Source organism: Dermacentor silvarum, chromosome 6 (assembly GCF_013339745.2).
Source record: "Dermacentor silvarum isolate Dsil-2018 chromosome 6, BIME_Dsil_1.4, whole genome shotgun sequence".
Lineage (NCBI taxonomy): Eukaryota > Metazoa > Arthropoda > Arachnida > Ixodida > Ixodidae > Dermacentor > Dermacentor silvarum.
In genome coordinates this window covers 70,115,018-70,130,779 of record NC_051159.1, presented here as the reverse complement: position 1 = coordinate 70,130,779, position 15,762 = coordinate 70,115,018, and the positions used below count along the sequence as shown (strand labels likewise).

The following is a 15,762-nucleotide window of genomic DNA, read 5'->3' as shown; positions in this document are numbered from 1 at the left end:
TTGTTATTTGCATGAGTGTTTTAAGTGTTTTCTTTTTAATAATGTTCTTGATTTAACAAAATAATTTTCTGGTCCTATGTACTTCATAATAAAAAACTTTGCAGAGGAAGGATGTTTTTGAAATAACTCACACTTAGCACATTACACTGCCGTTTTTTTTACTGTTTCAGGTGGCACTTTGCTTACGAAGCGATCCTGGAGGAGCACGTGCGACGATGCAGGCGTAACTGGTCACTGAAGCACATGCATGAGCATGTCCTCAAAGTTAAAGCTTACAAGACTCAGTACAAAGTCAAGTTGCAAACCAAGCAGTCTTCTGAAAACCTCAAGGTTAGGTCAATACTGTGTTTGTGCTAGTATACGTTTTCCAGAGCATAGTGTTTTCAAGTTGAGTTGCAATTTCACTTTTGCCATAATGCAGGCACTTGAAGATGAGTTGGATGTGTTCAACATCACACTTGCAAGACGTCAGGCAGAGCTTGAGGTGAGCATTGCATATCATTGTGTGGCCTTTTCTTTGTAACAGTTAGCCGATTTTTCCTGCTTAATTTCTTGTTTTCCAAGGGCTGGGTGGACATTATTCTGAAGCTTTAAGCAAATGTTTTTATTTAACCGCGCATGCAATTGTCAGTTTGGGCAGTTGGAAAAGATGCATTATTGCTGATTATGTCTCCCCCATTTCTTTAGTGCTGTGAATTGCAAACCCAAATTGAAGCAGTTAAGAATAGCAAATGATGGGATTAATAAACGTTCTGCGAACTTTTTTATTGTGCGTAATAGCGCAAAAAAAATTAGGGGCAGCTTCACACTAAGTGATGCGTAGACTGGGCAAACAGCGAAGCTGGTGGCCCTTCCTTAGCTTTAACTTTGCTTTCCTTTGCTTAACTTGGTTTGGCTGGTTCTTATCCAAACTTAGCCGACCCCCAGTATCAGGACGATACTCTGGGTTGGCGCCCAGTCTTCTAAAGGCCACTTTATAGTCCAACGTAGCGTTGACGCGCGAGCGTGCTTGGCACGGGGATGCCACGCCAGTGAAAGCGCAGCACTCAATGGTCTGGAGCGAAGCGTGGCTGATGAACGCCGGATACGTCGGCTGCGCCTCGTGCTGTGGTGAGGGTAACTTCGGAGAGGGTGGTAACCTTGCCGAGCGATGGCGTCACGTGCTTCGCCTAGCCACGCTTTGCACCAGCTGTGCGAGGCGTTGCTAGGCAACGCTCGGTGACGTCATTGCCAGGCGCAGCTTTGTGCTAACGCTCCACAGCCAAACCAGAACCTTAAACAGCTCAGCTGTTACAAAAACTACCCAGCTATTGTGAAGACAGCACACATATCAAGCAGCATACCAAGTAAAAGGCTAAAGGGATGTGCCCTTGAGTAAGCCTCTCCCATTCTGAAATGTTAACAATGGCTCTAATTTGTGAGGCTGACAGAGGGATTACGATGTAAAGTGGAACCTCGTTGATGCGATCTTCGCGGGAACCAGAAAATAAAACGTATCATCCAAAAATCGTATCATCCAAATCAAGCCCCAAAACGTAAGAAAACAGGCTTACTTGGTGACAAACTCGCTAGCAAAGCTTCCTGTGGCGTCAAGTAATACTATTCCGCATAACACACCTGTTATGTGGAGCAGCATCACGACACCATACGAACCGCAGCCAACACACTTTTATTGAGCAGCTTTAAAACAGCTCGTCAGTTTTCGCTGAACTTTCTTTTTTTCAAAGTCTGTAAACAAGTTATTTTGAAAGATAAGTTCTTTGACATAGCTTTGAAGGTCACGGCACCACGAGGCTACGAATTACGAAACAAAGGAACACCAAGAGACCTTGACACAACGAGCGATATGACTGGCAGATGAGGGCAGGCGCTTCATTCAGCCATGTGACTGCATGAAGATCTCGCCTGAAAAGCCAACCACAACAAACGCGAGCGAAAGCTGACATGAGCAGACGATACTGCGAGTGCAAAAATAGAGGTTGGGCGGGTTTGCATAACACCAGTTCCCCGCGCCACGGCTGGTCTGGAGGCGCGCACTAGGGGACCATACGCTAGAGCACTGCACGGGCCGATTTTTTTCAGCCCGGGCCCGGCGCAGGCCCGTTTTTACCTTGGGCTGCCCGCCCAAGCCCGACCAAACTTTTTATGGCAATACCCGGGCCCGGCCCGGGCCTGAAAATAATCTACGTTACCCGCCCGGCCGGCCCGCCATTCCTTTACCTTAGGCCCGAAACCGGCCCTGAACTTGGCCCGAGACCGAAAAAGATCACCGAGCGGCATTAAAAATTGATTAAATAAGAGAATGAAATGAATTTATTCTTAAGGCATAAATACATGTCATATGCAATTATGAACACCATTTGAGCGATCTGAACGCAAATACCAGCGCACGAAGTAGTACGAATGACCCTGCCGAGCAGTATCACCAGCAGTTTCCAACAGCGCGACCTTGATGCTGCCCAATCCACTTCTATCGCAGCGCCGCCACATTATTTTTCCACGTCGGGCGCCTCACTGCGAAGCATGCGCCGCCCCAGCCGCTCGTCCCACTCAACCATATTCTAGTACACTATAGCCGAAGCGCAGCCACGACCGGTCGTGTGCGCAGCGCATGGATGGAGAAAGAAAGCTTCTGGTTCCTCCATGGTGCAGCGTAATGCGCTGCTGCTAGGCGGCCGGTTGAGAACATGCGTGCGATCATGGATAGACGCAGTGCCATATTTCAGCCGTGTGACGAATTATCTCATCTTACCAGTACGTCGTTTACCAAATCGCCTTTGAAGAATCAGCAAGTCGCAAACGCGCTTGCACCGCGCCAAAAGCATTAATCACATTGATTTAGGTAAGGAATACAATGGCATCCTTTGGTTTGAGGCGACTTCGGTCTTTCTGTACTTTTACATTCTCTTCAAACAGCGCAGTATACGACGGAAGAAGAAAAGGGAAGTACACAGGCGTAGCACTGCTAGCTTCCAGCTGCGCCGGGGCAACAGGTTTTTCAGAGTCGAGGTGCGCGAGGGTAACTCGCTGCACGTTACATGCAGACCACCAGAAAGTCCGAGCCCGGCCCGGGCCCGCGTCAAAATACCCAAGCCCGGCCCGGTCCCGGGTCAAAAAGCACATGCCGTGCCCGAGCCCGGCCTGAGCCCGTGAAAAAACTGCCCTACCCGGCGTGGGCCGGGCCGGGCCCGGGCTTTCGGGTAAGCCCGAGCCCGTGCAGTGCTCTACCAGACGCGCACTCCCTTCCTTTAAAGAGCGAGCACGCGGCACGCGCTAGGGGACCATTCTTTAAAGAGCGAAGCGCGCGCCTCCAGACCGGCCGTGCCCGTGCGTGATCAGCGAAGGGGGCGGCGGCTCTCATTGGTCTGCTTCGCTCGCGGCTCGTTTGCCGCCGGGGCGCACAGCAATTTAAATCGGTCCGGGACCACTCCCTCCCACTGCACGAAAAATCTACTTCACGGTAGCTTTTGTGGTGCGCGTTCTTCCGCTAGTGTCGTCGGCCATTAACACGTTGTTCTTGGGTCGTTGAAATATAATTTTATCTAGTACACTTGAATATAAAGCTACGAGTTTCAGAAATACCAGTTTGCAGTCGTATCATCCAATTTCAGGTGAGAGCGCGATCGCATCATCCGCATGAAAATACATTGCTCCAATGGGGGGGCGTTGGCCGAGAAATGAAAAAAAAAGAAAAACGCATCATCCCGAAAAACGTATTACGCAGAATCCTATCAACGAGGTTTCACTGTATTTATACCTGTACTTCGAATTGAAAAAAAAAATTATCTTGCTATTGTATATGTTTCAGTAACCATTGTTGAACAAGTATTTATGCTAAAGCAATGCGCTTTCGTTGTGGTAATAAATCCCTAAGTGCCTACTGATTTGTTTTACATCAGGTTGAAGAACAGCAGCTGAACGCCCCGAAACAAAGCTGGTTGTCATCCTGGTGGTTCGGTGGCGACCAAAGTGGCACAGCATCTCAGACCCAGGACATTGGTGCGTATGGTCATTTTAAAGGTTTCAATTTATGCATGCACATGCAGTTTGTTGTTAGCATAATCTTTGCAAGCCATCTATTCTACGATCTGGAATCTCATATTTCTGAAAGTGTGGCCTTTGTACTGGAATCCACGACTTGAAGAGCTTTACCTTGCAAGACTTCTTGCAATGGTTAGTCAGCTCTAAGTTTGCATTACCAATGATACTGCACATTGTTTGTGCTGAAAATTGACGAACACTGCTACCTGGCCTCTCTCCTTATAGTTGTGAAGTGGAAAAACTGAATTGTATAGCCGTATTCACCTCTGTCAATGCACACATTTTCTTCCTTTGCAGCCAAGCAGTTTGAGAAAGCCATGACGCCCGCTGAGAAGGAGAAGCTGTATGCTGCTATTGGCTATCAAGAGAACTCTTCAGCACCAATCTACCCAGTCAATGTAAGTGCATCTTCATTTAGCTAATCTTTAGCACTCTTCTGCCTTGCCACTTGTATATTTGCTTATGAACATGTTCTTCGTTTTTTCAGTACGTTGCCAAGAAGCTGAATTTTCTGCTCAAGAACTTTTCATTGGCTATACATGATGAAGCAAGAGTGTGAGTCTGTGTTGGCATCTATTTTGGCAAAGCCTGTTTATTAAGGCTTTATTAGCTGTCCATGTTATATACGTTGCCTTGTATCTCAAGCTACCAAGATGCATAGTTTACGTTTGTCATGCCTTAACTTGCTACACCTGAATTAATTTCTTCAAACAAGCAGCACATAAACTGCAATGTGGTGGTGGTACATAATACTACAGATATACGCTACACAGAACTGGAGCCAGGGTAGAAATCAGCTGGCACTCTATTTTCCGGAGTTTTCTCCTGTGGACAGGAGAATTGCATTGGGGGATTGGTAATGTGTGAACACCTTACACGAGGCAGCTGCTGTGTGCTGTAGATGTACGTGTCGGTTATGTTAGAATAAGATGTGCTGTAATATATTGTATTCTTTAGTTTGCTGTACCCATGCTCACTTTGGTGAGATCTAACTGTACAGGGTTTCTTTTCGTTCCATTTACAGGAAGACCATCATTGTGCAGGTAATATTGAATGATATGTCTGCAAGTTTCGAAGAGAGACCCAGAACGGAAGCCATGAAGTAAGTATATTTTATGACAGGCTCACCTCACTGGCAGCCAAACGTCTAATGATGTGTGACGGTGAAATCATGGCGTTCATAAAAACCAAGCACTGCTTGAAAGCATGCATTACTTATTGGCAGACCTCATGAGATTACTTGGAAGAAACTTGATGTTTGTAAATGTTAGAGACAAATTAATGTAAATCTGTTTATGACATTGTAAAATGGATGGATGTGTACAAATTTCAACTTCTGCTTCCGCTTTCTCTGCCTTGAATGTTATAAATTTCATTGGTGTTTATGGAGAGCTATGTGGAATTCAATGCCTTGCACTAAATATCTTGACTGAAAAGATTTATTCTGCCTAGGGGCGTCAGTCCCGCTTTATGAGAGGCATACCTTTGATGCTTTGCTGAAAAATTTGAACTGAATGCACGCAAAACTGGTGCATGGTGCAGTGTTTATTCTACATCTTCCATCATGTGTTGCTCTTCTCTTAGACCAGAGGCACACATTTTCATGTCATGTTCATGCGATCGGATGTGGAAATTGGTGCACACCCACCTTGCCTGCCCACTCTTCACTCAATGCCATTTCATACAGCACGTATGCATGCACAGTAAAACCTTGCTGATACGATCCCGTATCGTTTGATTTCCTGGCACCAACATTTGTGATCAATAACGCAAAGAATGACCCAATACAGTTATGCTTTTTTTTACTGGTTGATGCATTCCCAGAGAGCATAATATTTCGGTGCCAACGTTCAGTACCTTGGCCAACTGTGATTGTATGATAAGTTTTTCGGCTGCTAGGTTCCATGTAAGCAAGTAATGGCACGAGGCGCACGTGATCGCGAGGATGTCTCTTGCCACAGCAACTTCCCCACAATATTTACCTGCCCCGTGTCACGTAAATGCGCCAGTGCACACTCAGTTTCCCATTCTGGTACGAGCAAATCTAATCGCGGGTCGTCATACACTGCATTCACAGTTATTGCCGCCAAGCCGATCGTAATAAGCATCTTCACGTATCTTTGTCACAGAATGCGTGGTGTAGTGCCATTCGCAGCGTACTGCATGCTTTTAATAGTCAATAGCCCAAATGCGTCCGCCGTTCTCTGCTGTAGGTGGCGCGAAGTGAGTGTCATGTTTTGTTCTGGCAGCATCGTATTACGGCGTCGCCTACCAACTCAATTTCGTTTCGCTTTCTCATCGCCGTCTTAACACACTACACAAAAGAAAAACGAGAAGGCGCGTCTTGGGGCTGCTCGGTCCTCACCAGATTGAAACGTGTCGGTGTCTTGTGTCTCAACGACTTTTGCCGAGTGGGCACGTCAAAGCTTCCTGCCAAAATGCCTCGCTACAAGAAGCTGCTCACCCAGACTAAATTCGAGGAGTGCAGACGTAAGCTTGCCGAAGCTGCAATAGCGACAACACGCGTCTCGAGCTGCTCAAGCCCCACCTGTTCGGCGTGCACGGGCGTCACGCGCCAAGTGGACTCATTAAAGCTTCCGGCAGAAATTCCCCGCTCGAACAAGCTGCTGGCACGGACTGAATTCGAGGAGTGGAAACATAAGCTTGCCGGAGCTGTGAAAATAATGCCCGTCTTGGGTGCTTGGGCCCCACCAACTAGACGCGCATTGGCGCCTGTGCTCCAAAGATTCTCGCAACGCATTGTGCATTTCGTCGATGTCAACTACAGTCAAATCTGCTAAATTTTTGGGTGACTTTGGATCGTAGGTTTTCCTGGTTAGTATGTCTTTTTTCAAAAAGTATCGACGAGGTTCTACTCTAAATACTCGCACGTACAAACAAAAACACTCTTCATAGCATTCATGTTGCCACCACAGGTACGCTTCACATATTTATTTACACTTGTCTGAACACTCAACAAATCAGAACATTGTAAGAATGTCTTGCTATTGGATTAGTCACTGCATTGAGGTAGGTTTTGCGTGTTAATTTGTTATCAGTGTCTGCATATTCATAAATGCTAGTGTTGGGTCATCAGTTGTTGCATACTGTTTCTTTGCTCTTTGGAAATTGTACTGAAAACGCTCTATTAGGTATGCCGCACCCACATCACCAAACATTGTGCACTCAAAGTGAAAAAAGTGAAAAAAAAAAAAATGCATGTGGCACCTCTAGAAATCAGGTGGCACAGTTGATGGCCTGCATTTGCACCTACATTTGGAGGGGAGCATTTTCAATGTGTGTCGTGCATTTTTTTTTCCAGGTTGGAGTCAAAAATAGAGAAATTCAAGGTTCTTGGCTTTCCTGAAGAGCCATCAGAATTCTGCACTCTGATATCATCGGAGATTGTTCAAGGCAATGAAAAGAAGACTCTTCTGTCCTTTTTGTTCGAAACAAATCCCATTGATGACAAGTGTGACCAGAGAGTTCACCTTTTGGCAGAACCCGTGGAAATGATCTACGACGCGGTATGTGAGCATGTTTTTTAAGCAGGAAGATAGGGAAACAGCCATGTATTGTTAAGTGCGAGAGCATTTCCTTTGCCACCCTACCCCATTATGGTCTGTCTATGTGGCCTCGATAAAATGACCGTGTAAAAAGAATCGAGAAAATCTTACCCTATGAGGAATGTACCCCAGGTCTGCAGCATGGCAAATGAGTGCCTATCTTTGGTGCCACGACAACAGTTGAGAAGGGGCACGAAATATTTGTGACAGTAGAGCAAAAAAAGCACTACTGTCGTTGTGCTGTCACGATATAAATGCACATACAGTAGACCGCTTATAATGTAAGTTGCCGGAGTCGTGAATATACACTATAAGCGGTACCGCACTATAACCAAAACAACGATTTTCAAGCCCTACACGTATGCAAAACATGTAGACCAAGCAGCTGCGCGAATCCGAGAATCGAAGTGTGTGACTGGGAGTTTTGCATCTGTTTAAATTTACGAACGTTGAAAGGTTAATGTCCAAGTACCCACGATCTTCGCATGAAGCAGACAAAGCAAGAATTAAAAAAAAATGTCTCAGTTTCGCCCGAAAGGCCAAGCATCAATTGCGATAGCAGATTAGTAGAGAGGTATAAGGAGTAGGGATAGTAGTTTTATCGGCTGCATAAACTTGACACATTCGCTTACTAACTGAATTATTAAGCGTGGTGTTTACGTGCACAAGCAAACATGAATAGACTTGATAACTGCAGACCACCAGTGTCAAAACGCGGGTGTGGGGAAACGCGGCCGCCAGCAGTGGGCGAACGTTCGTGCTGTCTATCGCTTCAGTGGAAACTGTGCGACGTAAGCACAACGCATACAAAGGTCAGAGCTGTGTGGAGATCGCTTTCAAGATACGGTGCGCGCGACAACACCGACAGCCAGCACAGGCGCGAACGCATTTGTTGGCAGAGTAGAAGCCGCCCCGTCCCTCCTGCGCTGCCTTCCTGCTTTGCTCCTTTCGTGTGGGAGATTGCGTCGCCAGTTTCCCTTGCGCCCGGTTGCAAGATACGCATTTGGTGCCACAGCACAGCGTCGTCCCCCTTCCCTCCCTCCCATACCCCCACGGCCTTTTGCGCGATGGAAGTCGCGTTTGCTCTCCGCTGTGCGTTTGCTCTCCGCGAAGGCGCGTGTCCCCCGCGCGCTTTCACTCAGACATACGGCGCGCAGCGACGATTTTATCGCCCTTGGACTCATGCTCCACGTCTCATGCTCCGAGGATCCTCCGCATCGCCCTCGTTGATCTCCTCTCCCATCGGTGGGCGCACCTCGTTGAGAAGTGTGCTCGCTACCGCCCTTGTCGGCGAGATTTGCCCGCGGAAGCCGTATTATAACTGGTATTTCGTCTCACGCGGCTGCACTGTAAGCGGTATGCGTATACATGGAGTGCTATGGGAAAAAAGGGAAGTCTGAAAAGACTGTACTATATCCGGTCCTGCACTATAAGTGGTTACGTTATAAGTGGTCTATACTGTATGTGGCTTGTGTGTGGAGAGTTTGAAGGTCTCTAGAGACAAGCAATGCATTTGGCTGCATAGGCAATGAAGCCAAATGGCACTCAGCCACATCGGCTGTAATAGAAGTTAAATAAAGTACCATATTTATTCGAATATATGTAAGGCGAGGCTTTTTCACAAAATCCACATGGCCTCGAAGTGACCCCCTTCGTTACATGCAAGTCTGAGTAAGCAGTAAAGATGGCCTGCGGATTATATGGTAAATTTTGCCTTGATGTGTGGCTTCGTGGCAGTACAAATTTCGCCTTATAGTGTAGTTTCACGGCAGCATGGCAAGCACTGCCGCAAAACCTTAAGGAAAAGTTATCACCAATCGAGTTTCGTTATCTCCTTGGGAATCCCATCCTCTTCCAACCTCCCTCCTTCACTCTATTTCATGGAAGAGGTAAAGTTCCTTTCCCCTCCATTTCATGGTCACCATGTTGCGTAAAAGCTGTGTTGGTAATTCAATATTTCGAGCAGTCCCTGCTAAGCCTGAATAATCTGTCGGCCACTTCGTATGGCCTTATATTAGTGTGCAAACAAGGCAGTGATTACGTTTTTTTCCTTGGGTCCCCCAACTGCAACCTTGCCTTGTAATCGTGACTGCCTTATAATCGAATAAATATGGTATGTGCACTGTGCGAGTGCTCTTGGATAACTTAGACAATCATTGTAGACAGGTTCTGTCGGCATTTTTGATCATGAAGTTATGTTGCTATTGGTACTGTAGGAATTCTGCACTTCTTTAATCTGCAGTGCCGTGACCATAACAATGTCAACTTTAAACTGGACATCAGTGGAAGCTGTTATGCTAGATTTAAGGAGAATAAAGGGGATCGATGGGTTAGATTTTTGTTAATTACAACTACATGAAGCCAACAGACAATTAAGCCGGGTAAAGCATGAAGCAATCCTATGGCGGCCTGCAAATAGAAGAAGTTTTATTACAAAGCATAGGAAAAATTGTAGTTATTTCTGATTTTAATTGTTATATGGAAATAATAAGCAAAAGGGAAATGAAATTGCACAAGAAGAGAACTTGCCATCGGTAGGAGCAGAACCCACATCTCGCGCATTACGTGTGTGATGCTCAGGAGCTGTCTCCCCGTCCACTTTCTTATGTGTTTGTGTGTACTGGATCTAGCCCATTGATTGGAGTATTAACCAGTGCCACTCATGGCCATGGTGGTGAAAGTGCAACATTGTTTCAACTACAGGTGTCGCACAGTATGTGAACTTCGGAGCAGGCAACTGGCCACTATTTCTGTTTTGATTTGTACATACCAGTCATTAACTACATACCAGCATTACCTTTTTAAGTTTTCCCTGAACACACATCCTTTTTGGGATATACAAATTTATCAACAATTATTAACTTTTGGTGCGGCATACAGCACACATTGTTGATCTGATTGAGCACAGTAATGCGGCTGCTAAAAATTGTTCTTATTGTGTGCATGTGACACTGGCTTTTCCGGCAATTTTTCTGTTACCGATTTTGCCCGACTCAGGAGCTGCTTGAAGCAGGCAGCCCTCTGGTGTCCTTTCACCATCGGCAAACTTTCAAGGGTATGGTCGGATACAGATGGGTGAAACTATGTTTGGGCCTTGTTTGTAATACTAAATAACTGTTTGCATTTTAGCAGACATTGAAAAGTTAATGGTAGCTTGCGATCTTGCGCTGCCACAAGAAGACACTGTATAGGCACCTTCAACTGTAGTGTGCGGCATCGCAGGGGTGTTTTGATGGGGAAAAAAAAATGTCACAGTTTCGCCCTAAGGGCGAAGCAATGAATGCGATAGCAACACAGCAATGTCATACGAAGTAAGGTGAGCGGCTTTGGTAGCAATATGAATTGTAAACATGAGCTGATTAAGTAAGCAGGTGTGCTGCGGCGTAAGTAGACCGACATGAAGAGAGACTCGATGACCACGAGAAGGCGCGTGTGAAACGGTGGTGTTGATGAGAAGCGCTTCCCGTGGGCAGCGCGTGCGAAGGGACACACCTGTAGCGCTGCACTGCCGATCCGGGCAGCATTGCATGTGTAGCGTGCGTTGGAAAATTTGGCCCGACTATTACTAACTGAATGAACAAGCGTGGTGTGAGCGTGCACAAACAAACATGAATAGATCACACTGAATGACTGCAGACAACGACTGTCAAAACGCTGGCAGCGAGCGCATACGCTGCAGCGGGCGAAAGTACGTGCGGTCTATCGCTCCAACGGAAACTGAGCGGCGAATGCACAGCGCATAGAAAGGTCAGAGCCATGTGGAGATAAGAGACGGTGCGGGCGAGCGACGAGCGCTGTTGTTGGCAGAGTAGAAGTACGCCCCCCCCCCCCCCCCCCCCCCCCCCGCTCCCTCCGGCGTTGGCTTCCCGCTTCCTTGCTTGCGCGTGTGAGATTGAGTGCGTTCGCTCTCCGTGATAGCGCGCGTCTCCGCACGCTTCCTCTCGGGCATACGGCGCGCGGCGAAGATGTTATCTATAGGGAACCTCACGGCGACGGCGACGCCGACGACGCCGACGGCAGAAATCCGGTTCAAGTGTCCATATAATTGCTATCGCAATAAAAAAATTAAGGAGATATACAATAAAACCTCGTTAATTCGGATTTCACGGGACCGAAAAAAATGCCCGAATTAACCGAATGTCGAATTATCGAGGGTATCCAGAAAACAATAAGCAGATGCTTACTACGTCATCGCGCTTTTATTTAGTGAATGAATCAACGACCCCTGTTGCTATTTTGCACAAAAGCAGAGCGGAAGCCGAAGTTCTCGACATCTCTATGAGTTGCAGTGGCGATCGAGGCCTCACGACTCCCTTCGCAGCACGGCGGCGGTGCACGCCTTCATTTGCGACACGCTTTGCACTATCGCGCGCACATCCTGCTGATCATAATTGCGATTTAGCCGGTGCTCTTCATCCTCGACAGCTTTGCACTGGGTCAAAACAAAAGAAGTGTTTGTCGCAACTGCTGCGAAGAAAACCGAGGCTGCTATCGACGCGATTATGAACGGCGACTTTGCGGTCCTGAAGGCACGCTGCCGACGCACGCACCGAGTTAGAACGAAACTACCGTATGCTGCAACAACTGATGAGATCACTCTAGACGAAACCGCGGTCGCTATCTATGCGATCATCGATGGCGACTACGCAGTTTTTAGGCACGCGGCCGATACGCATACTGAGTAAAAACGAAACTACTGTTTGCCTGCAATCGTGGCGGAGAAAACTGTGGCCGCTATCGACGTGATCGTAGATGACGACTATGCAATTATGAAAGCCCGCGGCAACACGGTGTTATGCACGGCGGCAAACGCAAGAATAAAGCCTTTAAATACACAAATAAGCACGAAGCGTTCCGGCAGTTGCTGTCATTCACATACGATTTCCGCTGATGACTACGGCGATGCGGACTCCGCCGCTTCGATTCGGTTGAACACTATTGCCGTTCTTGCTTGTCGCACATTTGCAGCGCCCCTCGCTCGCCGAGCTCTGAAAGTTGTCCGAATAAACCGATATGCGGCCAAATACGTCCGAATTAACGAGAGTTTGATTGCATTGAATAATGCATATGCCGGCCGGGACTGGAGCACGAGTCCGAATTATCCGATTTTCCGAAACGACGACTGTCGAATTAACGAGGCTTTACTGTACAAAGATGCTAGAATGAAGGGCATGTATAGTGTGCCTGATGAAATCAAGCAGGCTAGGTGTCCATTTGTGACCACTTCGTTTCAAAAGGGATGCCAATAAATCATCATCACCAGCCTTCACAACTTCTTTATTCCATGCACTTTTTTTGGAACATTGCGTCTTCCATTTTTGACCACCTTTACAACTTTTTCGCGAACAGAATTTATTATTCGTAAAACTTGACACAACATTCCTAAAATCGTAGAACGAGCGCAAGTTCGTAAACATTACGAAAAATTCGGGAGAGTTGGCAGTTATGCCTGTAGTTAACAGATTCGTAGCATCATAATGAGGTACTCGAGTAATCTCGCATTCCATTCCGTGAGCACTGTACATGTGCATTACTGTGCACAGTCTTTGCTATGCTTTACAATTTAGAGCAAGGAACAAAAATAAATCTGCAAAAAAAAAGTTACAAGAGATTGCTTAGGGCAGGTTTTACAGGCTTTTCCTTTATAAGTAAGACGAGTACATAAAAAATATTGCTGTAGCATGATGAGTTAAAATTCAGAGAAAGAAGCGTTTGGCTTTTCTTTTCTTTGCTAGTAACTAACCTTGTGTGCAAAGCGCGTTTTGAAAGAGTACTGCAAATCAGTCTTCACATTCTCGCTTTACTGTCCCTTTAATTATTTAACTAAATATATGGTGGTTGTCAAGCGTTTCGTGATGTCAACATTTCTGTCAACGGTCTATAGTTTAATTTATTTCGGATTGAATATAAATAAATGCTGGGTTCCTTACTCTCCTTGTTTGTCAAGACTATTTCGGAATGCTGAGCTTTTAGTGGATCAAATGTACAAGAATCATTCGTGTTATCAACCACTTAATTCACACTGCCGAATTATATGCTCAAAAAGCAAATGGCAGTTTTCTGTGCAAATATGCTGCACTAATATAAAACATTTAAGAGGAGCCTTTCTTTTTTTAAGGGGGGGGGGGAGAATGTTTTTAAGTTTTTCTAAATGCTTGAATGCACTTGGCTCACAATTGTACTAAACATTTAAGATATAAAATGAGTCAGAGTTAATAACACGAAAACTATGGTGAAAACCATAGGCTGTTCATTCTTTGTATGAAAAGCAGTTGTGCAATGATTGCCCGAAGAAAAACAATTTTTAGATAAATTGGTGTGCTACTGGAATGCAGGGTGCCTCATTGGAAGCATTGGGAGGGGTTTGCAGGGGATTTAGCATTTATTTTGCATTATTGCAAGAAAACAACATGGAGGCTCAGCATGTATATTATACAGTTGAATGGTGAATAAATTTTTTATAGTACATGTAATAAAAAGTCTGAAAAAAAAGCCTGTGGTCACTTTTTAAATACTTAGAAGGAAAACTGCAAGCTGGGCGTGTGGGTAGGTTAACATTGTAGGAAATAAATGGTGTGAAAGGAAAGAGGGCGAAAGAATCAAACAGCACTCGCACTGTCTGATTCTTTCATCTTCTGTTCGTTCGCTGTGTTTGTTTTCTGCTAGTATGTAAACTCAGGATGAGATGGCTGGGCACAAAAATAAGCTCAACTGGTGCAAGATTTTTGTGTAGTGTAGTTGTTGTAGCTAGTTGAAACCTTTCACGTCTGGTTTGAGCCACCAATGCATCTGACTTTTACTTATATATTATTCATTTGTATTTCCATAGACTGTCATCGCTGCCCTGGCGGATGTTTTCAGCCCCCCAGAGCAGCAGGCCACCCTTGACAAGTGAGAAGTCTTTCTAGATTATTTTGCTTGGCATAAAGACATGAAAATAATGAACTAACATGGTTCCTTGCCTTCCAGTGTGTGATTGTCGCTGTGTGAGAAGGTTCAGTATTTTCTCTCACAAGTTGCAGTGCATAATACCTTGACACAGTGTATCAATGGCAGGTCACATCACCTCACTCTTACAAGTGCACTTGGCGAAGAGACTTGGCGAAGAGAGAAGAAAAAAGCATACTTTTTACTTGTTGGATATTGCCACTGATGGGATGCTTTCACACTCCACATTCTTTCACCTACTTCACATCTTCCTTCCATCTACTTTTAACACCTAATATGTGGCAATATCTATAGCCTGTTTCATGCATCGCAAGCAATGCCACGAATGCTTGCGAGATTTTTCTCCCTGCTCGTACTTGTGACCATAAAATAGGGCATCACTATGAAAGAAAGATGTAGGTATGCATCATGTAATTTAATGTAACATTAAGTATCATACATTTATGTTGCGAAATATTACATAATTATACATTGACAGCATCATAAATATGATCCTGTTCACTTACCAAATGCATAGTGGCCATGGCATTGCGGTGCTAAGCCCGAAGGCGTGAGATCAAATTCTGGCCACAGCGGCTGCATTGCGAAGGGGATTAAATGCAAGAATGCATCTGTTCCGTGTATTGGGTGCACGTTAAAGAACCCCAGGTGGTTAAAATTAATTCGGAGTCCCCCACTACGGCCTGCCTCATAATCATATGGTTCTGTTACCTAAAACCCCAGAATTTAATTTTTTAGCTTACCAAACAAGCGGAGTGGCATGTTTCTAAGACCACTGTCCACAGTGCACAGTTTGCACTCACAACTAAAACATAGTACAGTGTAGACCGCTTATAACGTAATTCGCCGGAGTCGTGAATATCTGCACTATAAGCGGTACCGCACTATAACGAAAACAACGATTTTCAAGCCCTGCACGTATGCAAAACGTGTAGACCAAGTAGCCGTGCGTATCCAAGAAACGAAGCGCGCGACTGGGAGTTTTGCATCCGTGTAAATTTACGAACGTTGAAAAGTTAATGTCCAAGTACCCACGATCTTCGCATGAAGCAGACAAAGTAATAATTTTTTTTAAATGTCGCAGTTTCGCTCCAAAGGCAAAGCATCAATTGTGATAGCAAATTAGTAGAGAGCTATAAGGAGTAGGCATAGTAGTTTTATCGGCTGCATAAACTTGACACATTCGCTTACTAACTGAATTAAAAAG

The 15,762-nt window shown here is 45.5% G+C and overlaps 1 protein-coding gene across 3 annotated transcripts in view; it reads left to right on the top strand.

Annotated features, from left to right (window-relative positions):
* LOC119455562 (intermembrane lipid transfer protein Vps13-like) overlaps window positions 1-15,762 on the top strand; it is a 217,944-nt gene that overhangs the window by 30,366 nt on the left and 171,816 nt on the right. For all 3 annotated transcript variants that reach the window (XR_007467503.1, XM_037716962.2, XM_037716961.2), the window contains exons 10-17: window positions 171-330; window positions 422-484; window positions 3,900-3,999; window positions 4,339-4,439; window positions 4,529-4,596; window positions 5,066-5,143; window positions 7,364-7,568; window positions 14,437-14,498. Coding sequence is in view for 2 of the 3 variants with exons in the window: in XM_037716962.2 (XP_037572890.1) it covers window positions 171-330; window positions 422-484; window positions 3,900-3,999; window positions 4,339-4,439; window positions 4,529-4,596; window positions 5,066-5,143; window positions 7,364-7,568; window positions 14,437-14,498 (837 nt within the window). In the remaining variant the exon portion in view is untranslated. The remainder of the gene's footprint in view (window positions 1-170; window positions 331-421; window positions 485-3,899; window positions 4,000-4,338; window positions 4,440-4,528; window positions 4,597-5,065; window positions 5,144-7,363; window positions 7,569-14,436; window positions 14,499-15,762) is intronic.